At 45.7% G+C, this 24,427-nt stretch overlaps 10 protein-coding genes across 10 annotated transcripts; 4 read left to right on the top strand and 6 right to left on the bottom strand.

Annotated features, from left to right (window-relative positions):
- Positions 1-358: 358 nt before the first annotated feature.
- Positions 359-2,984, bottom strand: opsB (pepsin-like aspartic protease). The gene is made up of 4 exons (XM_742449.2): positions 2,622-2,984; positions 2,202-2,473; positions 1,814-2,132; positions 359-1,718 (listed from the first exon to the last, which is right to left on the bottom strand). The coding sequence occupies exons 2-4, from the start codon at positions 2,394-2,396 to the stop codon at positions 775-777; spliced, it is 1,458 nt and encodes a 485-aa protein (XP_747542.1). The 5' UTR covers positions 2,397-2,473; positions 2,622-2,984; the 3' UTR covers positions 359-774.
- A 699-nt stretch (positions 2,985-3,683) lies between these two features.
- On the bottom strand, positions 3,684-5,281 carry AFUA_6G05340 (tryptophan--tRNA ligase MSW1; the record flags this gene model as incomplete). The annotated part of the gene is made up of 5 exons (XM_742450.2): positions 3,684-4,332; positions 4,394-4,512; positions 4,562-4,677; positions 4,745-4,825; positions 4,874-5,281. The coding sequence occupies 5 exons, from the start codon at positions 5,279-5,281 to the stop codon at positions 3,881-3,883; spliced, it is 1,176 nt and encodes a 391-aa protein (XP_747543.1). The 3' UTR covers positions 3,684-3,880.
- A 201-nt stretch (positions 5,282-5,482) lies between these two features.
- AFUA_6G05330 (mitochondrial 37S ribosomal protein uS10m) lies at positions 5,483-6,825 on the bottom strand. The gene is made up of 5 exons (XM_742451.3): positions 6,645-6,825; positions 6,478-6,581; positions 6,359-6,403; positions 5,872-6,296; positions 5,483-5,793 (listed from the first exon to the last, which is right to left on the bottom strand). The coding sequence occupies exons 1-5, from the start codon at positions 6,738-6,740 to the stop codon at positions 5,618-5,620; spliced, it is 846 nt and encodes a 281-aa protein (XP_747544.3). The 5' UTR covers positions 6,741-6,825; the 3' UTR covers positions 5,483-5,617.
- A 30-nt stretch (positions 6,826-6,855) lies between these two features.
- AFUA_6G05320 (purine-nucleoside phosphorylase) lies at positions 6,856-9,019 on the top strand (the record flags this gene model as incomplete). Its single annotated transcript, XM_742452.2, has 7 exons — positions 6,856-7,902; positions 7,958-8,036; positions 8,109-8,188; positions 8,250-8,314; positions 8,379-8,581; positions 8,643-8,922; positions 8,975-9,019. Exons 1-7 carry the CDS (start codon positions 7,692-7,694, stop codon positions 9,017-9,019), a joined length of 963 nt encoding a protein of 320 aa, XP_747545.1. The 5' UTR covers positions 6,856-7,691.
- Positions 9,020-9,220: 201 nt separating this feature from the next.
- Positions 9,221-10,215, bottom strand: AFUA_6G05310 (Fcf2 domain-containing protein; the record flags this gene model as incomplete). The annotated part of the gene is made up of 3 exons (XM_742453.1): positions 9,221-9,595; positions 9,807-9,978; positions 10,037-10,215. 3 exons carry the CDS (start codon positions 10,213-10,215, stop codon positions 9,221-9,223), a joined length of 726 nt encoding a protein of 241 aa, XP_747546.1.
- Positions 10,216-11,197: 982 nt separating this feature from the next.
- hapE (CCAAT-binding factor complex subunit HapE) lies at positions 11,198-12,203 on the top strand (the record flags this gene model as incomplete). The annotated part of the gene is made up of 4 exons (XM_742454.1): positions 11,198-11,279; positions 11,355-11,368; positions 11,437-11,493; positions 11,541-12,203. The coding sequence occupies 4 exons, from the start codon at positions 11,198-11,200 to the stop codon at positions 12,201-12,203; spliced, it is 816 nt and encodes a 271-aa protein (XP_747547.1).
- A 348-nt stretch (positions 12,204-12,551) lies between these two features.
- Positions 12,552-15,304, bottom strand: AFUA_6G05290 (Rab GTPase-binding exocyst subunit SEC15; the record flags this gene model as incomplete). The annotated part of the gene is made up of 9 exons (XM_742455.1): positions 12,552-12,630; positions 12,687-12,937; positions 12,994-13,443; positions 13,560-13,631; positions 13,689-13,796; positions 13,846-13,947; positions 14,019-14,150; positions 14,206-15,198; positions 15,254-15,304. The coding sequence occupies 9 exons, from the start codon at positions 15,302-15,304 to the stop codon at positions 12,552-12,554; spliced, it is 2,238 nt and encodes a 745-aa protein (XP_747548.1).
- A 346-nt stretch (positions 15,305-15,650) lies between these two features.
- Positions 15,651-19,433, top strand: AFUA_6G05280 (putative meiosis protein MEI2; the record flags this gene model as incomplete). The annotated part of the gene is made up of 14 exons (XM_742456.3): positions 15,651-15,915; positions 15,970-16,838; positions 16,886-17,261; positions 17,313-17,747; positions 17,853-18,215; positions 18,272-18,307; positions 18,358-18,500; positions 18,566-18,596; positions 18,655-18,672; positions 18,723-18,751; positions 18,806-18,849; positions 18,903-18,982; positions 19,041-19,146; positions 19,204-19,433. The coding sequence occupies exons 2-14, from the start codon at positions 16,651-16,653 to the stop codon at positions 19,431-19,433; spliced, it is 2,079 nt and encodes a 692-aa protein (XP_747549.2). The 5' UTR covers positions 15,651-15,915; positions 15,970-16,650.
- Positions 19,434-20,127: 694 nt separating this feature from the next.
- On the top strand, positions 20,128-21,143 carry AFUA_6G05270 (uncharacterized protein). The gene is made up of 2 exons (XM_742457.2): positions 20,128-20,641; positions 20,728-21,143. The coding sequence occupies exons 1-2, from the start codon at positions 20,388-20,390 to the stop codon at positions 21,098-21,100; spliced, it is 627 nt and encodes a 208-aa protein (XP_747550.2). The 5' UTR covers positions 20,128-20,387; the 3' UTR covers positions 21,101-21,143.
- Positions 21,144-21,212: 69 nt separating this feature from the next.
- las21 (mannose-ethanolamine phosphotransferase LAS21) lies at positions 21,213-24,194 on the bottom strand (the record flags this gene model as incomplete). The annotated part of the gene is made up of 9 exons (XM_742458.1): positions 21,213-21,749; positions 21,937-22,243; positions 22,310-22,618; positions 22,733-22,850; positions 22,918-23,288; positions 23,341-23,468; positions 23,532-23,820; positions 23,891-23,935; positions 23,995-24,194. 9 exons carry the CDS (start codon positions 24,192-24,194, stop codon positions 21,213-21,215), a joined length of 2,304 nt encoding a protein of 767 aa, XP_747551.1.
- Between the last annotated feature and the right edge of the window lie 233 nt (positions 24,195-24,427).

The raw sequence follows: 24,427 nt of genomic DNA, 5'->3' as shown, positions 1-24,427 counted from the left end.
CCAATCACCTTACACTATCTTAATAATGTTAAAATTTTTTAGGGAATTCCTAAATACTAGTAATTACTAAGCAAGGTCAACTAGTCAGATTTACCTAGTCTAATAAATCATCAAAAACCATAACTAATAGTTTTAACTAAAATTAGTTTTAACCTAGGGAAACTAAAAGTCTAAAACTAGTGTGATTCCCTAGGCTAGGGACCAAAATTAAACTGCTGCGGGTTTGGAGAGGCAGGCAACATTGGATTCGATTTTAGCGGTTTAGTTATGCAACTCTATTAACTCTATATAATAAGGTTAATTAGACATATCTAGGCAGCAGGCCTAATAGGCTAATAGTCCCTTTTTACCCTTTCATCTTTAATGAATTATAGTGAAGTATTATGGCGGGCCTTGCCCAGTAGATTCCCAGTGTTATTCTAGAATCTAACATAGGGGATGCCATCTAACATCGCCACATATATAATAGAAGAGAACTCACCATAGAAAGGAAGACAAGAAGGGAATCAGGGAGAAAATCTAGGGACTACCATAATAGGTAGACATTAGGAGGGGATCCTTGCAACGAAAATAACATAGGTTAAGTGTTTCCCGACTGCCATCCTATCCCTTCGCAATGACCAGCCTACCGTAGACTACGATAGTTGGGCGGGCGAGTGGACGGAGGGTCACCATTAGAGACAATCAATATCAAGATTGGGGATAAGGTGTGTCTAGCATCAAAGAAATGGGAAAAAAAGTGATTTGCGGGGTATCTACAATCAGCAAGAGTTATCACAAACCCAGCACAAACCAAACAGCTATCAAGGCGATGGCCAGGTACTGCTTATCGGCTCTTGCAACCCCTGCTGATAGAGCACCCGCCGAGCTTATTGACGGCACTGTCGTTGAAGATGCACCTGTCGGCGCCCCAATTCTTGCTCCGGAGCCATCAGCTACAACTGATGTAACCGGATGAGAAACCTGGGTGGCACTGGGGACAGAATCAGGTCCAACGCCAATTTCCAATATGTTGTCCTCTGTCGAGTTGAAGTTTGTGTTGGCAATAGATATCTCGTTGTTGGCTATGTCATATACGACATATGCACTGCGCAAGAATGTGTCACCCAGAACCGCAGTACTGTCTCCGGCGGGGACAATTCCAAAGATACATGCACGTGCACCATCCCGAAAACGAAGGTCGCCCGCGTCCAAGAGAAGCTCATCAATCATAACCGTGATATTCGGAGAAGAAAAAGTATATGTTATATTTATGTTGTTTCCCGCCAACTTGCATGGCAGGTAACCGACCCCGCTTGAAGGTTCATATGCGACGTTGAGGTCACGATATATGTTCTCAACGATGGAGTCAGGAAGATAGGTCAAAGAGCTGCCCGAATCGAGCAGTACCGCCGCCGGTAAGGCATCTGATGAGTATGTTTTATGATGCGACTCGGAGTCGAACGCAACTCCAGTCAAAGCGATCACGAACTCCGAGTACCGTCCGTTGACCTTTTGTATGGGCAAGGTCTGCAGCTCTCCAAGATACTTTCCTGTATTGACACCCCCGAATAATATCGATCCTGTGTTCGATTCAAGATCATTCAACCAAAGGCTGTAGGCGTTGGAATTGATCAATCCCTGGTCGACCATTGCTCGCGGAAGGTTCGGGTAAGTGTCTTTGCCGTACTGACCCACCTGAACCTCATTCGATGGGTAGCCAATTCCTAGTACGCCTTCTATTCAAGGAAGACAGCATTAGTTCCCTACACTGAAACAATGCAGGTACATGTAGAGCAGACATTCGCCAAATCCAAGGCTGTGGTGGGCGTACCTGAAGAAGTAGACGAGTACCCTATTCCAAATTGCAGGTTCCTCAGCGTTGACCCTCCAATATGGAGTATATCAGTTGCATAATCACCCACGGCGCCGGTCCCATCAGCGTATGATATATTGAAATCAGATGAAACATAAGCATATGTTGATGAGGAAGAAGGGTCATAAGAACCGGATATGTTGCAGGAATCGTTCGAATCCGAGCACAGTGTTGAATTGGCCGCGTTGCACCATAAATCGCTACTCCCAGTGTCGAGAACAAGGCGCAAGGCCTGCCCAGGGGTGCCGAGAGTCACGTTGCAAAAGTACAGAGTTTCCTGGTTGACTGTTAACATGGTCCGACTGATGAACCGGAAGGTCAACTTCCGATGGGTTACATTACTCACAGCATTATCGAGCGTTTGGCCGATTGTTTTGTCTCGTTTCCGCCGAACTCGGTCTCTCACCACGGGGTCTGAAACAATGCTACGCTTGATATCCAGTGAGACCACAGCAGGAACATCCCTCTGATGCAGTGTTAAGCAGGCACCATGTTTCACCATTAGACACACAATCGAAAGGAGAGAGAATATGTGCCGCATATTGGCCCGCTATGACGCTATCTCTTCCAACTGTCACAGTTGTCAGAGAGGAGCCCCAGACTGTACAAAGCGAGAAGCTGTAGAAACTCAGTCATCAGCAGGTAATGAGGTGATAGCACACAACAGCTGAGGACAATCTGGAGGGCTCCAAAGCCTAGGACCCTTGGCACATACGCCTGTATTGCGCCCTCGGGTGACCTAAAGGCTATGATAGAAGTGACCTACTCTTCTGTGATATGACACTGCCGGTATTGCTCGCAGACAAGTATGATAGATCAATCACCTTCATGTATCAGTATAATAAGGTGAACAGCAAATCATACATCGCTTTGCCCAGCTTTTCAGGCCAGAGTTGCCCGATAAAAGTACACTCGGTCGACCCAGCGCAGTCGGCGGACCGGATAGGTACCAATTTTCAAAAGCATCATAAATATCATGGCGTGTCGGCTGCTGTCGTCATCAATGGTGGGCCCTGGTCGCTTTCAGACTTTCAGTAAATTTATGGTTCCAATGGGAGGGCTGCAAAAATTCCGGATGATCACCAGTTGAATAAGTAATCCAGTCTCCACTTGGGGATTTGGCATACTTGTAGGATCGATGAGAACCTGGAAGCCTAGGCCCACGAGGCTTGGGCTCCAGCCACCGCCGCAAACAGCTACTATCGGACAATGCGGAAACTGATTTTCAGATACTGCTCATTCAAGTTATTATTCAATGTATTATTCAATGTGCGCCTAAAATTCTGTCATATCCTGACCAGGACTCTAGAAAATACTATTGATACGCACATCCCTGCGGGTAACACATAGCAATGGTTACATGATGTGTCCATTTCCTGCAATCTTTGAATATCAATACCTATTGATAGTGGCTACCAAGAGCACCGGGTACCGTACTCTCAAAGTAACTGGGACCTTATGTTTGAGTATTAAGTGAATACCAGTTGGGGCAGTACCTGCCTTAAGGCACTCTGCTTCTCTATGGGAGCATATGTAAAAGGTACATGTACGAAGGACACTGCATGCTCCTAGTAATGCTCCCACTTGCCGCACACCAAGCTGGGCCTCTTTAGTGCTCTCCACGCAGTGGACATACCTACCAGTCTGGGTCTGTAGGCAGCAGCCATTATCCAGTATGGATGACGTATCCCTGCCAATAACTAGATGATGTACCTCTATACGGTTGTGAAATGAATTCAATCCCAGGCGAGAATGTTCTCTAAAGCATATGTCGCATTTCTTTCACCAACCCAAGCGAGATTTGATTAGCTATGCACATATTCATACATATGTATACACACACACACACACGTAGATATATATGCATGCATTATATTGTATAATCAGCGTTTGAGTAGTACCTGAACAGGCAATAGTGGTGGGTAATTGTCAATAGTGGCCACCATCATGAACTGATCATCAGAGTATGACCAACTGAGCCTACATGTGTACCCGGCGGAGCATGATGACAACGTATATGAAGGGCTAAATTAAGCCCATAGCGACTTTGACTTGCTCCATTGTCAATTCAGCGTTGGCCCGCGCGGCTTCAGAACCCTGTTCTGCTATAGAATCAAGGTAGTCAGTCTGATCTCCTACAAGTGAGAGATACTTCTCTCTTATTGGCTCAAGATGATTGGACAACGTTCTGGCCAGATGTTCCTTTAGAGCGCGAAGACTGGCTGAACGGTATTCCATGGCAATCTCATCGCAAGTTCGTCCATCGAAGTGACTCAAGATCTCTATTAAATTCGCCACTCCAGGTCGACGGACTGGGTCATATGTAATGGTTAATTCCGAGTCTGTGAGCGCAGCATTGATCTTTTTGGAGATTTCTGCGGGCGAATCCGTAAGAATGATCCTTGAGCGTCTGTCGGCATGGGACTTGGACATTTTCAACGTCGGTTCTTTGAGGGACATAACCCGTTTAGCAGGCGCTATTGATAGCCGTCAATTTCCCAACACAGGACCGTTCCGCCAGAAGCAAAAACCACTTACATATAATTGCTTCTGGTGACGGGAAAATGGGTCCATATACATGATTGAAACTATTCGCAGTGTTCCTCGAAAATTCGAGGTGCTGCCTTTGATCATCTCCGACAGGAACATGAGTAGCTCTGATCTACATCAGTAATGTGAAAATGTACCAACGATTGGGCAGCATACCTATGAACTAGAATATCCGCCGCCTGCAGAACAGGGTATGAGAACAACCCCAATCGCAACCTTGACCTCGCCGTCGAGTCTTCCAGATTTGCGTTATCAGGCAACTGGAGTTTGCTCTGGCCGACGTCAGCTAGCTGTTCCTTCTGACCATTGGACCAGGTTGGCACTTGATCTGGGTATTACCTTCCACTGTGTCATTCGGGAGAGATATCCCATAGAGGCTATTGTGCACAAAATCCAAAATAGTTCGGCGTGTGCATGGACCTAATGACATGGTCAGTAAACTTTACAACCCATATTCATACTGCATACGGCGGACTGGTAGAAAATCGTTGAGCGATTCGGGTCTAAACCAACGGCAATGAGTGTTGCAAATGTCTCTTTTCTCCAATTTCGTAGCTGGGAGGCGTCTTGTGGCACTGTCAACGCATGCAAGTCGACGATAGAAAAAAACAATCTTGTTCCCTCCTTCGCAGCATTTTGTAGCCGTACCCATTCACGTAGAGCTCCCAGATAATTTCCAAGGTGCGGTACGCCGGTTGGCTGGATCCCAGAGAATATGGTCTGATTTGCAGCTGAAGATGATTTCGCCGTCTCTGAGCTACTCCATCTGCGGAAAACTTCTCTCGACGTCACAGGTTTTCCTGCACGAATGCGAGGTCTCCTCGCTCCACGCAGAATTCTGACGACTTGACTGCTGTGGCAATTGGATCTCTGCATATCCAATCTGTAGACTGAGATGGAAATTCTGGTGATAATCGCGTTTGCCTGATGGTTTTCTATTCTGAAAGGATATGCCACTTGTAATGCTTAGCACTCCGACAAAATACTTAAACCACGTGATATCAGTACTACTTCTCAACTATCTGTTCTTTGAGCTCATACTACATAGAAGCGTATCCTGATGATACTGATACTGCCTTACAAATCTGTATATCTCAGATGACCAATGAAATTGCTGCATGTGTAGAAGGGCCCCAGAGAAAAGTGGATTGATTACCGACATGCCGAGAGAATTATAAGCAGAGCAAACCAAACCAAACCACAACCATGAGGTTAACCCTTGCGAATGTCTGTCAAGGGGCTCTTGTTATGAGTGAAACGCTCACTTTCTAAAAGATCAAATACTGCGCTCTGATCCGATCCGTCACTCCGATAACCAAAATGTGAGAGGTACGGTTCAAGCGACTTCTCGATATCGGGCAGTGATTCATCCATGTTCCGGGCCACGTCTAGATTTAACAATCCGTAAGCATATAGACTTGACACAATTTTGGTCAGGCAATAAGTATAGCGGGAGGAGGCCATACCGAGGCTTTCGTGATCCCACACATTTGCTTTCATACCAACTCCGTAAAATGCATGTTTACGCAAAAAAGCCAGCCATGCCTGTACAGCTTGGGGATGCCCATCTTTAATCTGAATCAACCGGCGAAGGGTTATCCGCTCGAAGTTCTCCTGACTTTTTTTGTGAACGAAATTGCTTCGCGGGAAAGTCCAGCGCTCAACGATCCGTGGCAGGGGAACCGGCCCAGAAACAGGAAGTTCCAGGTAATATGCAGCTCGTAGAGCAAAGTCAGCAAAAAACTCCAAGTTGCGAACGCTATAAGACCTGAGTTGAAGATCGCAGACTGGCAGACCAAATTCAGGCTTCCGCCGAAGTGGCCGAAGATACAAGGCTTGTACGCTCCGCGGGAGTCGGGCTTTCTGACCAACACTGTCCAAGCGCTCTGACCTAATTACCGATTAGCATGGGTGGTGCAGCATAAAATGCCTGCGGAGAAGTAGATCACCAACCATTCTTTGACACCTGAACCTGATGAAGGCGCTGAATTCTTCGATCTGAGCATAGCTTGTTAGTCCAGGGACTTTCCCAACTAGAAATGAATCCAACAGGTGAAAAAGGTATCTCTAACAATTCTGAGCTTGTGACTGAACCGCTGTGAGACTCAGATGGCCTAGAGTGTGCGATGTCCAACTCGGCTGAAGAGGCGATGCTGCGAGAGGCGGATACGGCGAACTTTTTGTAGTAAGATCAGTTTCACAGAGGACACTTGTGAAAAGGAAAATTACTGCTGAATACCTTCAGATGCCTAGCAGCTCGTATATGAAAACGCTGACCGAGGGAGATTGACATAGTGTATATGGGAAGGGTGACTGATAGGTAGCTCTCTCGCATACAATCCTGTCAACTTTTGCGCAGTTGCGGACATATCTTGGCTTTTCTGCCAGGCACATCTGAAGCAGAAGTTCTGGGTAATTAGAGATCCTGTTGACCGCCTTGTCTACATTAGGTAACACTGCCCTCCATATAATACTAAAGTGACAAGTCGACGCATTAATATTATCATTCTGAAATATTGATACCCAACTACATCCATCATTATTGTTTACTGAGTGTTCACCAGGCAATCAAAGATCATAAGTCAATTTACCTTCATTACATGAGCTGGTGGAAATTCTCCATTGTCTTCCATATATTTGTTCCTGTCCCATACCGACAGATATTTTTTACACCACTGCTTGCGTCAACTGCAGTCGACCATTGTATCCTACGTTTTATGATAGTTGATGATCCTCGAAGAAACTATAAGTTTTGTCGAGTTTTGTCAAACTATCGAATTTGGAGCAGATATCTGGTTGCGCTGCGCGCATGGACCTAGTACATGTAGAGTAGTAAAACTGTGCACCAATATGGTCACTCCTATACTAGCTAGTTTGTACTCAGAGTAGCTGAAGTAAAACACATGTTCTTGAAGCCGATTAATGCCTAAGAAGCGTCTGTTACTCTGAACTCCTATTCTGTCTTGAGTATCGGATCATCGCACCTGGAGCAATCTACCACTGCTTGAACGGAGCTTAGATAGTAAACTGTTTATAGTCATGAAGGAGAATGAGCACGTGCATCCTCTCGTCTCATGGCTAAAAGAGACTGCCATACGTACGGAGTAGAGAGAGTTAAATACCTTAGCCCTTTGGGATCCACAATACCTCTAGGAATTGGCGCTTACCTCTTCATAGTTAGGGTAAGTTAGGAAATACTTTATAGCATTGAACGCATCTAAACAGAAAATGTAACTTCATTTCCTCGCCTCATATTTCCACTGATTAGTCTAACCCAAGGCACAAAATGTTGCCAGAAGCACCAAAAAACAAGTCCCTATACGAAGAGGCCGTTGAAGCTTTCTCATTCTTGAAGGAACGTCTACCTGAAACCCTACAGCACCCTCGTGTTGCAGTCATTTGTGGCTCTGGTTTAGGAGGACTCGCAAATACCATCCATGACGAGCCGCGAGCAGAATTTGAATATTCTTCCATACCCCATTTCCCTTGTCTGACAGGTAAAAATGAAGCCTTGAAGCTCAATATCAACCTGCTGATTTCTGACCTCTGAAGTGCCCGGGCATGCGGGAAAGCTCGTCTTTGGACTACTTGCCGACCATATCCCAGTTGTTCTCATGGTGGGCCGTGCACAGTGAGAGCTCATAATTCATTCCTCCGGTCACTTTCATTACTGAAGATTGTTAATGTTTTATCTCGCATGCAGCTACTATGAGGGCCACTCAATACATCAAGTGACGTTTCCAATTCGAGTTTTTAAGCTCCTTGGAATTGAGACCATTGTTTGTGAGAACCCCACGCTCTCTCCGGCACGAGATATTTTTAGTAATCATGCATGACTAAATAGTAACAAACGCCGCCGGAGGCCTCAATACCGAATATGCGGTTGGAGACATCGTGATCATCAACGATGTATGTCTGATAATCATGTAAGGATGCTGCAAGCTAGGCATACTGACACTGTTGAAAATTGCAGCACATCTTCCCTGCAGGATTCGCAGGAACTCATCCCCTGCGAGGGCCAAACACGGAGGAATTCGGACCCAGATTCCCTCCTCTGTCTGATGCATACGATCTCGAGCTCCGTCGCCATGCACATCAGGCATGGAAAGCAGTGATAAGCGAGAACAGTACACGAAGACTGCACGAGGGTGTGTATGCCTTTGTTGCGGGTCCCAGGTTCGTGACTATTTCTCCAGGACCATGAATTCGTATGCAACCATACACTAATCATTCACAGTTACGAAACTCGAGCTGAGTGTCGTATGCTTCGCCAAGTTGGGGCTGATCTAGTTGGCATGTCAACCGTGCCAGAAATAATAGTCGCGAGGCACTGCGGCATTAGGGTACTGGCGTTCAGCTTGGTAACCAACAAAGCGGTCCTCTCTCCAGTTCCCCGAGGAGATGATCATCTTCTTCAAGCCAAGGACGTGAAGGAACTGGATTCTATACTGCAAGAAGGCAAGGCAAACCACGAAGAAGTCCTCGAAGCTGGCCGCACAGCAGCCATCGATATGCAGGTAAGCGCATTGAGAAGCTTATCGGTATAGATTGGTACTGATAGGGTAGCAGAAACTTGTCGTGAGGGTGATATCAAATGTCCATGGGCGCCGATAGTGTCCAATCTGTGAGTGGATCGAGAATTCAGTCTGCCTCAAGCAGATGCCACTAGGAGCGCACATGAGAAACTTTCCGGGACGGATAGTCCTGACGAGGCCTCTCCACAAGTTGCTTGGAACTGGCAAGTGAGCAGATAACTTGACCGTTGTACCAAGCCCTTCACTGGATTTATGTCCTCCAAGATCTGCGAAATTTGTCTCATTTTTTTTGACGGTTTCTTTTCGCACGAAGGTTACTGTAGAATGACCTTTTGCCGCTTTGCTTCGATATTTGAATCTCCCTGTATTTGGAAGCAAAGCGTTTGGTTTCCCGCTCCAAAGCCAAGACATCTTCAACGAAGGTCTTCTTGCGGTCTTTCTTTGCGATGCGACCACTGAAGAATTCCGTTGGACCCTCAATGATTGTTCCCAACTGAGAATACTTTGGAGGCTGTGCCTTGCCGCTTTCTTTCTTGTAATGCCTCTTGGGATCTAATACAGAACGCATCCTGATGAGTTGAAGATCTCTTTTGAGCTCTGTTGTCAATTCTGTCTTTGGAAGATGGAACCAGTCGGCACCGGCAGTTGGCTTCTCCTGTGAAAGGCGTTAGCAAAGAACCATCAATAGGTCTCAAGACGAGCTAATGTGATGAGATCATGCTCAGAGTAACTATGAAAATTTGCTCTCATTGGCGCAGCGCAGCCCAATACGGACTGTTGAAGCTGCATCAAGGGCTTGCGCAGTGGGAAATTTTCCTCATAGCATGGATAGCGAAAGGGCGAGAAAAGATAATCAAGAATCTTACCTTTTGTGTTGAGGAGTTGACGGAAGCCTGCTGGATTTTAACAGTGGCCAACCTCTTATTAGATAAATTCATTTGCAGGGGATCGATGATGCGTTTCGTATCAGCCAAGGCAACATCATCTCGCTGCGCAATATAAGATTGTAATGAGGAGTCCGTTGCGAGCTTCGGAATGCTACAATAACAATACCATTAGCAACAACTCAATTGACCTTGAGCAATAAGACTCTTACTTCAAGAAGGGTTTTCCCGAGTGGCCAATGGCTTGGTCCTGTGAAGTGCTTATCGGCTGAACTTTACATGTTTGCAATCGAGACTCAGCCTCATAAAGCAGCTGCTCGATATCGTGATCATTCAAGGCACCTTCTTCAATAGAATGCAGTGCAACTTTGCCACATGCTTCTACTTGCATATTCGTGGAAAGTGGTGTAGAGGAGAACAAAGTAAAGCAGTGAGGAAAGATTTGAGAAAGAATTTATGGCGCAAAATCCAAGTCCCGTTTAGCTGCGTTGGGGATAGTAGAATCCCGTGATCCAATGTGTGTTAGTAATCAGAATACATGTAACGTAATCGGTAAGCGAGTGGCCATTGTAAGCCAGCAGCCACCTTAGGTTATGTGTCAATAAACCTTCAATACAGGCGGAGCCCTTGGACTGCTGCACAATCAGAAGGTAGCAGTAGGTGGTGGTAAATCACCAAGAGGGGGGTATAAGAAGACGAAAGAACATAAGTTCGATATCAGATCTCATCCTCAAAAGTGTTTTAAGGCAAATATATTAGTCCAGAATTACAGTCACATCAGTAGGGGTAACAAATCGTCTTCACGGCATCACCTGTTGCCTTTGGGCGTGAAGACACCATTTACCCCTCAGCTCTATCCAGCTGAAGTGTTCAAACAGCTCAAAATTTGAGTTTTTGTCGCGGTATTCTTGCATGGTAATATGAGTATCATGTTCAATTGTTAGTGTTCCATCGAGGCCTGCTTGGTGGAGTGTGGACCCTACCTAACTTAGACAGTAGAACAGCACACATAGTGTATCTCTTACCTGTAGGTAGGTATATAGGTACGGTGCGTAATTCTTGGCACCTGTTTCAGCGCGCTCCTTTGACGTCGACATCTTTGTATCAATCCAAGTAGTACTATTTGGACAGTCCGCAATCCATTGCAATATATTCTGCATCTCGGACACGGCGAAGAAAATTGACGTGTGGTATTTTTAATTTATTATATTCACAGGTCCCGCAACCGCCTACCGCGTCGCACCGCCAGTCACCCTGTAACGCCGCTGGGAGACCTCTCGCGATACATTACTGTTGTTTCAACGTGTTGAAATACTCCATTTTCTTGTACTTGCCGCTTCTGTTGACTTCGTTGTTGCCAGAAAATCTCAGACATGGAACAGTCTTCGCAGAGCACCGCACAGCAGCAAGGTAGACAGCAGCCAGTGTATGACACCAGGAACGGCGGACATTATGGTGAGTAGTATCTGTCCGTAAAGATTCTATATTCTCAACATCCCATCAAATGTCGAAATTAATTCGTTGTTGTAGGTGCCAGTGCTGCGGTATGATGGACCCAGATCAGCGCAACCATTATCTAGCTCGTGATACAAACTGACTTGCAATATGACAGCTTTCAGCGCAGGGGTATGCCCCCGTCGCTGAGCTTTATACGGGGACCTGGGCAAATGCAAGTAACCAAACCTAGTGATTTTCATGATACTGATGATAGCAAAGGTCAATCAAGGGCTACAAGGCACAGCCCGCGACATACTAACGACCTATTGGCAACACATTATCAACCATCTCGAATCGGACAATCATGACTACAAAATTCACCAATTGCCACTGGCCCGTATAAAAAAGGTCATGAAGGCAGATCCCGAGGTGAAGATGATATCCGCGGAAGCGCCTATATTATTTGCGAAAGGCTGCGATATCTTCATTACAGAACTCACTATGCGGGCTTGGATACATGCTGAAGATAACAAGCGACGCACGTTGCAAAGATCAGATATCGCAGCGGCCTTATCGAAATCTGATATGTTTGATTTCCTGATTGACATAGTGCCTCGTGAAGAAGCAACATCGCATGCGAAACGGTCGAGCCAGACAACCGCAGGTGCTGCAGGTTCCTCTGCTGCGACAGGTGCCCAACTGCCGCCTTCTCAACATGGTGTTCAACATCCTCCGCACCATATGGGTCCCCCAGATTACGGTTCTCTGGGACAGCATGGCATGGGACAAGACCAAGAATATCGACAGCCAACGATGTACGGGGGAGCCGTTCAGTCGGATCCGACGGCCGCATATGGACAGCCGCAATCCCAAATTTTTGAAGGAATGTACAATCCTTATCCACATCTTCCGCCACAGCAGGTATGCCAAAACTCTTCTTAACGTATTTGAAGCCCGTTGTGCGGCATGTCGGTACGCGATTAAGCTAACCATGCTCCTTTCGAAAGTGATTATTTGTAGAGATTCAAGTCTTCATTGGCAGGTTAACGAGTATACTGGAAAGTCCATTTTAACGGCGCCATGCTCATCTTTTTTTGTTGCTAGTATTATGATGGATTTTGAGCCTATAACTACCATCCGGTTTCTAATTGGAATCAGGCAGAGTGGTTTGCAGAATGCTTAACATCGACTCCGGGCCCTAACTCTATTTAAGCTAGAAGGAAGAGTTGGTTGGGGAGATGGCTTGGTCAGTCAGCGAGAGAAATCTCGAGCCATCCAATTTTGAACGTTTCAAGACTTCTTGCCGAACCTTGAGGAAAGTGTTGTGAACTTATCAATTTTTCCCGAACTCTGAACTGTGCGTGTAAGTCTGTAATACAATTAGTAATTGGCCGCTCCGGGCTCTTTGGCCATGGATAGACGCACTTTTCTAAGAGGATAGGGCCATTGATAGCATCCACGCGGCCATACTTCTTATTTCTCGTAGAAATATCGTAAAACTCGTCCGTATTATCTGCCTGCATTAGATGCACAGTCTGTTGCAATTCGTCGAGGTTCTCCCGAAGAATGGGAACACCCAAGCTGTCAACAAACTGAAAAAGATATTCAACATCTTTCGCAAGGGCCATCACTCCATTGGGATTGATGCTTTTAACGTCTGAGGAGAGCGGTTGTGCCTGTCGAGAGAGCCGGGATTAGCCAATTCTTAAATCAAGGAATAATATGGTATTACCAGTATCATGTTCGCCGCATGGCTGAGAGCATCGAAATATATGAGTTCCTTGATTTCTGTTGGGAGACCGAGCAATGTTGAGTTCATTATATTGGACAGAAATCGGGTCAACGTTTGCATGTAGTTGCTGGGCTCTGTCGGAGGCGTGAGTGCCATCCAGTCATACTCTGCAGTTTCAATGAGGTCATCAATTTTGGAATTGACGACCTCAAAGATTCGCTTTTCCGCCGCTTTTTTGTTGCTTCTGAACTTCTCCGTCGCTCTTAAGGATATCGGACCCCCCGCAGCACCTTGCGATCGGGCCGCGGCGAGAAGCTCCTCGAGCTCACGGCATGCTGATTCAAAATGCTCCAGATTGATTAAGATCTGAACAATCTGACCCAGATATTGCGAAGAAAGACGCTCAACAAGCGTATCGCAAACTTGGTTTGAAAGAAGCTCATCCAAAGCCTGTGACCGTCAGAATGTACTTTCTATGTTTTCGGACCTATATGTGACTGACATCTTTCAAAGTATCATCAATCATATGCGGATGCGAGAAATCTTCATTGGCGAAGAAGTAAAACTGGTTTAAGAAGTTGCGGATGTCGATGCAACACAAGGGATACATCTGAGAAAAAGGCAGAACACATGGAAACCTATTGAAGTTAGTGAAGAAAACGCAACTCTCACAATCAAGACTGTTGGATGTACACTTGCTCCTCCCTTGGCTTCTCAGGATTGTACCAGCTGACATTGAGGACCTTGTCATACTCATCTAACGATTGTATCGGCATGGGCATATAATCGTCTGTCGATACGATCTTATGATTCAATTAGCAAGGACAAGATAATCATGATATTGCAGCGTACCTCCTGGAAGTCATCACTGAATCTTTTCTTGAGAAGTTCGGCGTACCTCTTGAACAAAGTCAAGAGCAGTTCGTCAAATTTTCCAACTGAGAAGTCCCATGTCTGGGTGCAGCAGTGGTCAGTAATGGAGGGAGGACAAAACATCACCGGTAGCTCCGAAGGCATGGACCAACATTCATTGTTTGCATAAATAATGCAATGAGATTTTTAATTTTGAGCAAACTCTCAGCATTATCAACTTCAGGAAGCGCTTTTGAAATGAGACCCACAGCAGTTTGGCACATTGAATCCCAGAGCTCATCAACCTAGTCATAAGCATTAGACTTCATGCTGAGCAAATCAGGAGAAGGGTGACTCTACGTCGACAGATGACCTCAAGTCTGGCACTCTCTTCATGGTAGCACGCTCTACGATAGCAAAGCCTGCCATTTCTTCTAGAAGGTTGTGTAGGGAGGCTCCGTCCTCATCAACCAAAGTTATCGTGGAGGGAATTAGAAGCTCTTTTTGTCGGCGACGGGTATTAGCGTATTCCGTCCGAAACTTGTCCATCTGCCCCAGTGATTGATGGATATGTAAACACTCAAAAAGGGGGGTGAAGTCAACTTGCAGTTCCTCATTCTGTAATAAATCATATTCTTCGTGCTCATCCGAAACCAGCTCAATAGCAGAGTTCAGTTTGAAATGTCTGAGGTATGGTAGTTTCTCTGCCCTCTCCTTTAGTCTTGTCTTCCGGCATTCTGTATGGTAGAGAGCTATTTCTCCGAGAAACTGAGACATCTCGCGGATTCTGTAGAGCCAAGTATTCAGGTCAGATAGCACGGCTTCCGCTATCGCTCGCTGGGTCGCTGGTACTGAGCGTTGAATCATGTCGGCAATTTTATATTGGGTCACGTCCTTAAGGTGCACATTTTGGAGTTCCTCGAGCGCCCGTAAAGCCGCGTAGTGGTTTTTCTTGGCTAGTAGATCATGAACTTGATTAGCCAGGCGTAGAACCTCCAAGCAGTCCTGGATGGCACGAGACGTCTCATCAATATTCTGTCGGTGACTGCGCGACTCTACCAGAGCCTTCTTTTGTTCGGCGAGACGTTCGGTGCTAGCTTGGATAGATTGATTCAGGTCAAGGATCTCCGCGGTCAAGCTCACTGTTCCTTCCCTGATACGCAGAAGGTGATTGATTGAAGATACAAATTCCTGATGGTTTGTGTTGCATATTGTTTCTATCTCGGCTTCTTTATCGCTGGCGAACTTGGACAGGGACTGCAATAATTGAGACGTTCGATTGCTGACACTATACTCCCTTATTGATGGGATCAATTGATCAATATAATCCGTGTCCGATGGAGAGATGATGATCTATGTTGGATGGAATTAGCGCTTGGATATGGGATGCCTGCTACTCTAAACTCACTGAATTTAGCACATGTGATGGTTCACTACGCGAAGAAAGCATTGACGGCATATCCCGTGTATCGATAACCTCGTCTATGCAGCCTTGTTCGTCAAGTGAGGTCGTATAGGATGGTCAACTTCCTAGGTTGCTAACATAGGCGAGCAGCACAGGTGCCCTGTATCAGGTATAAAGCACGAAATGGCCAATTTATGTTGAGGGTTCTCAAGCAGTGCGTAGGCGTGTAGAGATAACCTAGGTGCTTTTTGGATGTACTATGAACTTTGTATGTTATCTTTACCTCTTAAGAAAGCTGGCTAAGGGCTTACGTTAGGATAAAGTGAGGAGCTCCATTTTGTCTTGGTCCGTGCGCTTGTCTTAGATCTTAGGCACCTGAAGGTAAAGATGGGTACAGTTACATTAACCCTAAAACAACAACAATGATAACAATACATACATGGACATGTTAAAAGTATGGAGTGAACTGAGCAACCTCATCTACAAACTAGCTATGAACTCCTCACTTTGCTGGTTCTACCTGTATGATCCTCGTCCCCAGCTTCATTTTGCTGGGGTACAGAAGGAGGGTAGCCGTCTATCGAGTCAGAAGGGATTAAGAGCATCAGGAGGAAAATGAAACATAGCCTGCCTTGGACAAGTGTACCAGCATTGTGTATAGCCAGGTAGGTGTCTTAGAAAATATATAAGATCAACATATAAATAATTAGCTTCATTAGGTTGTGTTGGGTTAATGCCATGAAATACTAGTCAGAATTGCTTTCTTAAAGAGTAGTAAGTAGGCACTAATATGATTATCCCCTTCACTTACTCTTCTTCTAGGCGCTATCATTTCCTATACACCCTGAACGTGACTCAGATCATGCAATATGTGTGTTTCTCCTGAAGCCATTAAGTTACTTGAACCATGGCCTTAAAAAGTGCTTTGACATTAACCTAGGATAACAGCATTTCTGCCATGAATGGTAAGGCCTGAGAAGATAATATATGATGTTCATTTTTCTTTTGGGAATCGATATAGTTAAATCTTTGTTTACCCCTTTTGGCTGTTATTATATCACTGATGTGCGAAAACAAATCGTACACATAGTAGCCCCGTTGATGTCGCCGGGGTGTTGCTCTTCACCTTCTCATGTTGTCTCTATCGACTGTTTTGTTTTACTCTGTATCATCTCCTCTTAAATATTTGCAAATCAGGCCTTTTCCCCATGCTCTTCTAATTGTTAAGACAAGTGTCACTTCCGCCGATTCCTACAACTTCTCTTCTTGAGGTGCAATCGCAAATATCTTTAAGACACTTCGCAAATTGCTCATTTTTTCAGAAACGGCTGCCATACTGTTGCTGAAGGCTCAGTAACTTGACCTTGTTCCCTGACAAGACACCAGTTTGTTCTCTTGTAATGAGGGCCAACAATTCCTCTCGTGGGTTGAGCAGTCCATGTTCGACGAACGATGGAATCTCGCTCAATGGATCCCCCGATACCAAGCTTACAGCCTTCTCACCCGAGGATGTACGATCCAAAGGTCGTCCTGAAACTAGTGTTGCTACCTCCCTCGGCGACGCTGGATTCTGCAGGCTGTACACGGCGTAAGTGCAATATAAAACGATTTCACTTCTCCGTTAACACTGTTTAGGCGCCCAGCGGATCCATTTTTGGTGCCGCTAAACACATCTAATAGCGGGCAGCTGTCCCCACATGCAGCAAGCTTCACCCCTATTGGGATAGCCGGCAGTGCTGCCAGTGATATCCAAGTTCGCGGCCGTTCGGAAATCGGCTCCTTGAACGCTCAAGCTAACGTTGAAATCTGCGGAGCCAGAAACGGACCGGGAGGAGTATATGAGCAGGGCCTGCCGAATTATGGGCCTATTGGCCGTGCTCCAATCACTCAAAAAGGCTGCCCAACTGGCATATTCGCCGGAAATTTTGACAACGACAGACGTAGCCGCGCATTTGTCATTGAAAATGTTCCAGCCAGTCTTAACTTCATGTCTTTGGCTGGTTTCTTCAATGTAAGTTTTCAGATTAGCTGCTCATGTAGTAGAATGCTAACTCTGCAAAAGCGTCGCGAGTTTGCAACTCTCAAAGGACCAGTTCTTAATGAACTCAGCTCCTTGGGCAAAGTATATGTTGCATTTGCAGATAGTCGTGAAGCGAAGAAGGCAATCGAGAAGGTTCGCCTTCTTCGACCAGAATGGCGTATTTTCCCACTTACTGCGAAGGAATATGTGCAGCATTCCGAGCCGTCTCTTCTCCACCAGACATCAGATTATGAAGGGCATTTGCTTGTGTCCATGTACTACGATAGCCGAAACCCCACTTTCAACTCGCATACTGTAGCGCGCTCCCTCCAAACACTTGCAACGACGTTTGGGGACCTGAAGGCATTCGATCTACTTCCCAGGGGACAGGATAATGTCAGCGAGTTCCACCTCGAGTTCTATAACACGCGTGATGCTGATAATGCAATGGTGACACTGAATGGTACCACAGTCGATGTAAGTGAAACATTATGAATCGGGTTGCCTTTCACATTACAATTCTCCTATGACCAGCATATTTTCGTAAAAGTGACCGAGAATACTGATGCATCATTGGTAAAGGATTGTATTCTAGATATTACCCTTTTCAAGCCTGACGTCACCGAAGACAGACCATTCAATGTTCTGCCGAGCCTATCTCCAGTTAAGGACGGAGGCTCACGCAATGGTACTTCATACCACAGAAGCTCGCCGTCTGCCCCAACACGCCCGTTCAGAACGCCTTATATGGAGCTTAGCCCCACTGGCCGCTCCATTGTGCCTTCAGGAGAGCACGTCGGTCTTATGGATTGGATGTCCAGGGCAGGAGAGAAAAACTTGCACTCGCCTCGGCGCGAGATTAGTCGTTATCCTGACGCCCGTGTCATTAGCCAAAATGCTGTTGATATCGAAAGAATTCGCCTTGGCTTAGATGTCAGAACGACTGTATGTATGATTGATCATGCTGCCCTCGTCCAGGGACTGACCTGCTAAATTTTCAGATCATGCTCCGCAATATCCCGAATAAAATTGATCAAGTAAGTCCAACACTTGTCAACGGAAGCGGCACGGTATCTAACTTGCTCAGACTATGCTCAAGGCGATCGTTGACGAGACCAGCCACGGGAAGTATGACTTCATGTATTTGCGTATTGGTGAGAAGTTGCACTCTTTGTTTGATTGCAAGATGAAGCTTACTCTCAACTTTATAGACTTTGCGAACAACTGCAAGTGAGTTAATAACTTTACCCATGCACAGCTTCTTGATGACCTGATCATACTCACATTATTGCCAGCGTCGGATACGCTTTTATCAATTTTGAAGACGTAAGTCATAGGAACATTTGGCCCCTATCCCTTCGAACATTGTCTAACAAATCGCCAGCCGATTGATATAATCGATGTGAGGACCCCCTGTCCCCTTGTTTCCGCCCATTTTACTGAAAATAATAGTTTGTCAAAACGCGAGCTGGGCGTTCCTGGTACAAGACCCACCTACCCTCTTTGCCAACATACGCTGATCATCAATCAATTAGGAACTGCTTTAACAGTGACAAGGTCGCGGAAGTTTCGTATGCTAGTACGTGCCACCTGCTGAACAACGAGGTTGGGTATTCTGACTCCTGAATACAGCGATCCAGGGCAAAGATTGCCTTATACAGAAATTCCGGAATAGTTCGGTCATGCTGGAGCATCCATCGTTTCGTCCAAAGGTGAGCGCGACATAATCAACGTGAAACTGGATAACGCGAAAACTAATAGAGTGTGTAGATTTTCCACACCGGCACTGGGCCTCTGGCTGGAACAGAAGATCGTTTTCCCGGACCAGATAACCCTTCGAAAATGCGTCGCAGTATCGAAAATGCTGAACATATTGGTAAGTTCATATATTTCTAGGACAATATGACGGTCTGCTAACAAATCATGTCACCAGGATTGTTCGCGCCACGTGTCGGACAGCAATATCGGGACGAACAACGTCGACGTCGTTCACAATTCGATCGTGGGACTACGGCTGCTGAGCGAGAGATCGTATATGTCCAGACAATTGCTGCACATCCCTTTGGTGTCAACAATGGCCTGAGAAGTGCTCCCTGCACTTATCCTACATCAACCATATGGTATGATCCGACAATCTCTGCGCGTGGTCCAAGAACATCCTAGAGCAAATACCGGCCGAGAAAGCAAACCCTTCTTCTAATGTGCCTCCGGGCATTGAAGTTTAGGAAATTAATCATTGAAATTGCGAGACAATACCTGCGAAAAACGTGTCGATTGGGACTTGACCTCGCTGGCGATGCAGGACCCTTCACGAATTCAATTTACCCCACTAACTTCTTGTCCCGAGTACAGCAGACACTCTGAGAGTGAGATGGCCGACTGGTCTGATTCATAGGAGAGAACCATTTAATGCCCTGGCTGGCACGCAATATGGGGGCCTCAGTTCGAGTCCAATGTTGGGTTCATCTCCATTTGGAAGCCCATCTCTGTGAGATTTAGGTGTCTTTCCTCCTGGTGTCTATCCTGAGTTAATGATCGAAATTATGCCTGCTCTTTTACTTCCCTTTTCTTTACTCCATTTCCAGGAGAGATCAAAGTGATCAGCTCATGACTTGCCATTTTTCTTGATTTGTCTTCATTCGTAGACTGTCTCTACCTGAAAGCGCAAATAGCCGACCTGACCGCATTTAGTTGCTTGCGTGGACGGCATTAATTTCTCTGCAAACCGTATGCGTGTTAGTTGCTCGACTTCGTCGATCAACTTCGTGATGAGATCACGATTTTTCAGGTGCGGGTGGGGTACTAGTAGTTCCTTATCTAGCTAGCAGTTCCAAAAATGCCAAAAAAACTGCCCCGGTCTACAAAGGGTATCTAAACCACGGCGTAGGTTTGTTTCTCTTCATCATCATTCTATTTACTAATACGATTTTTCTCTCTGTCCTTTTTCATCTTGTAATTCTTTTCCCTTGCTTATTTGCTTGCCTTCACGCTCTCCCTTTGATTCTTTACCTGACCACGCCCGTTCCCAGCATCTTCTCATTGAACAATGGATTTGAACAGCCGGTTATAGTTTGTTCCGCACAAGAACTTCCTAGTTAACATTATTCTTTAAGATTCATGTGCAGCTCATTGCCATCAGAGTACTTAAAAGAAGTAATGGATGTCAAAGAAATCATAGCTTTACATTCACTGCTTCATTTAGTTTTCCACCGAAATAAGAATCAGCACGGAAACACGAAATGGTGGAAATGGTTGTCTATCCTGAAACGCATCACTCTGAAACTCGCCAAGTCATTGGAGACCGATGCCTTCCATACGGTTCGCCTATATAAAGAGCACCTGGCTTTGCATGTCATTCCAAATTGTTACCTGTAAGTCATGCTATAATGGCATATCACTCTGCCATTGCTTTCTGATACCTTGGGTTCATTACTTTCAATGACTAAACATGTATCAGAGCATTCTCGAGAGTCATAGCCGATGGCCAGTTTTCTACAATAGGCATAGTGCTGATAGCTGCACTTGCTCGTTTAACTAAAGCGACAGGAATAGACAAGGAGATGAACTCCCTGCGTGGAAAGAAAATGGCATTTCGGCCGTCGACTTGCCTTAAGAATTTGCAACAGGAGGATGTGGGAGAAGTTGTTTCTCGGTTGAGCGAGTCTTTTATCCCTCTTCCAAGCTTTCAATCTGGCAAGCAAGCTGGTTCAGAAGAACCAAATAGCCACCAAAGGGAAGCAAAAGAAACCGCTACTGTAGCTGTCAAACCTTCGGGCCAGAAGAAGAGGAAGAAGAATGCCATCGATGATCTTTTCAATGGGGTCCTATGATTATGCTGGCTGCTTAGGGTCAGACATTTTTCAAGTACTTGCGGACCATCTAAGTTCCCGAATGTATCATTAATTAGAAGTATGCCCAGTTTGTATTCTTATATCAACTCGTTTAACGACAAGCAACTGAATGAAACGCATATTGCCAGTTCAAAACTTGCGACACGTTCGCCGTAGCAGGTAAATTGATGAACATATGGTTGAGAATAGTCCAAGCCAATGTATAAAGATATTTTGGTGAAAAGACTGTCCAAATGAAAAGATGTGTCCGTAACATTGTACAAGCCGCCATAACGGACATCAAAGACGTTGCAGCATGGAAGGTTAGGAGGGTTCTTTGGCCGTATCTTTCCGCAAAGGTTGGATTTGAGTAGAGAAGCCGAGCAGCGGATGCCCACCATATGGGCCCAGCCCAATTGCTTATGAATGTCAAGACTCCAACTAGCACAACACTATAACTGCCAATCCCGTTGTATGCGTTGGAAAGATCGACAGAAGATATTGCATTCGAACCTCCAAATGCAAAAAATGTCATATTCTGCGAAAGCAAGGACGTAAGGGTCACTTCAATAGCGCTCATTTTCAGAAAATCAAGAATAATAGCCTGCAGTCGAAACATCAGAAAGATCGGGATATTGACGGCTTTTGACTGTGTTATCAAGAAGAGGGTCAGGCTTTCATGAAATATATTGCCCGGCGGAATCACTAATGTTTGTCAGTAAAACCCCGCGCGGTAGTAATAGTCAACACTCGCCTCCTGTTAGAGAAGATCGTTTCTGCGTGGCATTCATCATACAGAACGATGTCACCACCAGTAGGGCAATTCCACAGAAGACGAGTCTTGCAGGTGGAACCAATGGCATCTCTTCAAGGCTTTTCTGTATGGGTGATAGGAGAGACTCGTAAAGAAGCTCGGGAGAGTCGGACGCCACGAAAACCAGCTTGAAAAAGAAGGCCGCTATTGTCGTCAGTATAGCTGCAGAACGCCAGATATTACTCGAGTGTGAATTGAGACAAAGATGCATGCATGTATCAAAGTAAGTCAGTATAATCAAGGCCCACAAGATATTCTGATGGCGAGGAAAGAAATCTCGCGCAATATCTGGCTCAGCAGCAAATTTTTGGCCTGTTTGATTCCAGCGTCTGAGAATCCGATAAGAGATGGCCAGCCCAACTGTCATACATCTTGCAAATGGTGAGAACGAGAACCGAGTATCTTTTGAGCCATGCCATGGGCGGAGTGATTTGATGTGCAAATACACAGTCCATGCCGTGACGACCCAATACCAGAACTGTTGCTCTTCCTCCACGTAGCTGCTGGCAAACATCATACCACCGTAGCTTATAATGATCAACATGAGAAATGTCACAGCATAGCTATACTTTGAGCCCAATCCATATGCTGGAAAAAAAGAGAGTAAGACAGCAAGAGCCGCGACGAACAAGCCCAAATAAAGTCTTGTTGTATTGTATTTGCTGGCAGTGCTGCTCATCACGTCCTGGGCAGATCTTAGAACACTTAGTAAAGCCGATTCGACATCTGGCAGAGTTGTTTTGTTACGCTCCGGTCCCTGGATCAATTGTAGTGCTTGAAACCAAGCACACTGAACTTTGGCGGGACCTGTTGCCAACTGCTTGTCGCAGCCGTGAGGAGGAGTAATTGCTTCAACATCTAGATCGGGAAAGGTCCCCTTCATTGCGCTAAGCATCTGCTTGGCGTTTCGAAGCAGGATATCAATTCTGTGAGCATCTAGAGCCAAGAGGCAACATGTCAGTTTTCAAATACGTTACAGACAGAAGGAAGCTGACGACAATACCATTATCCCACATCATTAGAAACTCTGGTATGAAAACGCCGAGACTATTCAGCGGAATAGGTAAACCAAGGAGCCCTGCCAGAGTCGGCGTGATATCCACCTGCTCGACAGTCCGATAGTATTGCAAGTCACTAAATGCTTCAACTGGACTGTCTTCCGGGGTTGTTTTAGTCTGAAATTTCGGTGAAATGAAAAGCAGGGCGGGCGAAATTTCTCCTGGTGACGAGCCACCATGATTCCCGGCATCGTTCATGCCATGATCTCCGCACAGAACAAACAGGGTCGACTGAAGATGTTCCTGTTCCTCCATTGCGGCATAAATTAGAGCAACGATCGAGTCCATCTCTCGTTGTTTTGTCATCATATGTCGACTGCGATATTAGAACACAACTCGGAAAGCGAAGTGAAAGTTGACTGTCTCACCTCTTAGGGCCAGCTTTGTGACCAATATGGTCCAATCCCAAAAAGTGCATTATGAAGGCTGACCAATCGCGCTCTGATAGCTCCCGCGGGACATGGCGAGTAACGTTGTGATCTACTTCAGTGAAATCCTGTAGGTTGCTATTGATTAATTGACCCGTTCGTGTGTCTTCTCTTCAGTGGTTATGACTGACCGATACGAAGAAACTAGTAGTCCCGTCACACCTATCAAAGACTCCCGGAAATAGCTTGATCCAAGTGTCATCGCCGTACATAACAAGCTGACCTCCCTGCGCCTTTATCTGCGCTAGCCATGTATCTTGATATGCAAGGGTAGAAGACGTATCAGACTCTGCGATGTTCAATATGACGTCCAAGAAGGACGGCACGGAGCCAGTTGTCATGGCCTTAAGCCGTGGCATAGTGACCGTTGGAGAGCTGGCATGGGCCGTGAAAGGTAGAGCCGCTCCGGAACGGATTAGGCTGTTAATGTCAAAATGCCTCAGTCAGCAGCAAATTCTGTGGCAAGATCATTATGTGGTTTCTGGTTGACCTTTGGGTGAAAGAGAATCCGGAAGTCTTCGAATAAACGAAATCACTGGCATTGAGGCTCAGCTAAAGATACAGAATTGAGCATTTAGATACAATCAATCGTACCTGCGCAAAGCATCAATCACCATGAAAATCACTCTATCAAAGACTTTTGGTGCCACAGTGCCAATATTGGTCTCAGCAAATGTGGCCAGTCCTGGAAGTAAGGACTTGTAGGGAAAAAATCCGGACGAAAATATTGAAATGGCTACAACAATGAGTATATTGGCGATTAGAATTGCCCGATGTTCTCCTTTGAAAGCCATCTTGCAGGCTTTGATATCTTTGACCCGAGCGCCAGGGGGCTCAATAGAGTATTGAAATCTGTCGCATATCAACCGTGGCCTGCTTAAGATTGTAGAGGCCTCATAAGCTGCCAGATTGTGTGAAGTCTCCAAAGCCTGTTGAAAGGAGGTACTGACTGAAATTATGGACAACATGCTAAGCCAAGTACGGCATCCAAGCGGCAAAATAGACCACCTCCGCAACCTCCGCAATG

Source organism: Aspergillus fumigatus, chromosome 6 (assembly GCF_000002655.1).
Source record: "Aspergillus fumigatus Af293 chromosome 6, whole genome shotgun sequence".
Classification (NCBI taxonomy): Eukaryota; Fungi; Ascomycota; class Eurotiomycetes; order Eurotiales; family Aspergillaceae; genus Aspergillus; species Aspergillus fumigatus.
Note: the sequence above shows the minus strand (reverse complement) of the source record. Positions and strands in the feature narration are given on the sequence as shown.

What these genes read in the sequence shown, in the direction of transcription:
- opsB (XM_742449.2), bottom strand. Translation starts at nt 2,396, where the DNA reads ATGCGGCACATATTCTCTCTCCTTTCGATTGTGTGTCTAATGGTGAAA. An exon ending in GCCAAACGCTCGATAATGCT is followed by an intron (nt 2,133 to 2,201) that starts GTGAGTAATGTA and finishes ACAGTCAACCAG; the next exon opens with GAAACTCTGTACTTTTGCAA. An exon ending in GTACTCGTCTACTTCTTCAG is followed by an intron (nt 1,719 to 1,813) that starts GTACGCCCACCA and finishes TTCCTTGAATAG; the next exon opens with AAGGCGTACTAGGAATTGGC.
- AFUA_6G05330 (XM_742451.3), bottom strand. Translation starts at nt 6,740, where the DNA reads ATGCGAGAGAGCTACCTATCAGTCACCCTTCCCATATACACTATGTCA. An exon ending in GAGCTGCTAGGCATCTGAAG is followed by an intron (nt 6,582 to 6,644) that starts GTATTCAGCAGT and finishes TACTACAAAAAG; the next exon opens with TTCGCCGTATCCGCCTCTCG. An exon ending in TCAGTCACAAGCTCAGAATT is followed by an intron (nt 6,404 to 6,477) that starts GTTAGAGATACC and finishes AGCTATGCTCAG; the next exon opens with ATCGAAGAATTCAGCGCCTT.
- AFUA_6G05270 (XM_742457.2), top strand. Translation starts at nt 20,388, where the DNA reads ATGTGCAGCTCATTGCCATCAGAGTACTTAAAAGAAGTAATGGATGTC. An exon ending in GTCATTCCAAATTGTTACCT is followed by an intron (nt 20,642 to 20,727) that starts GTAAGTCATGCT and finishes AACATGTATCAG; the next exon opens with AGCATTCTCGAGAGTCATAG.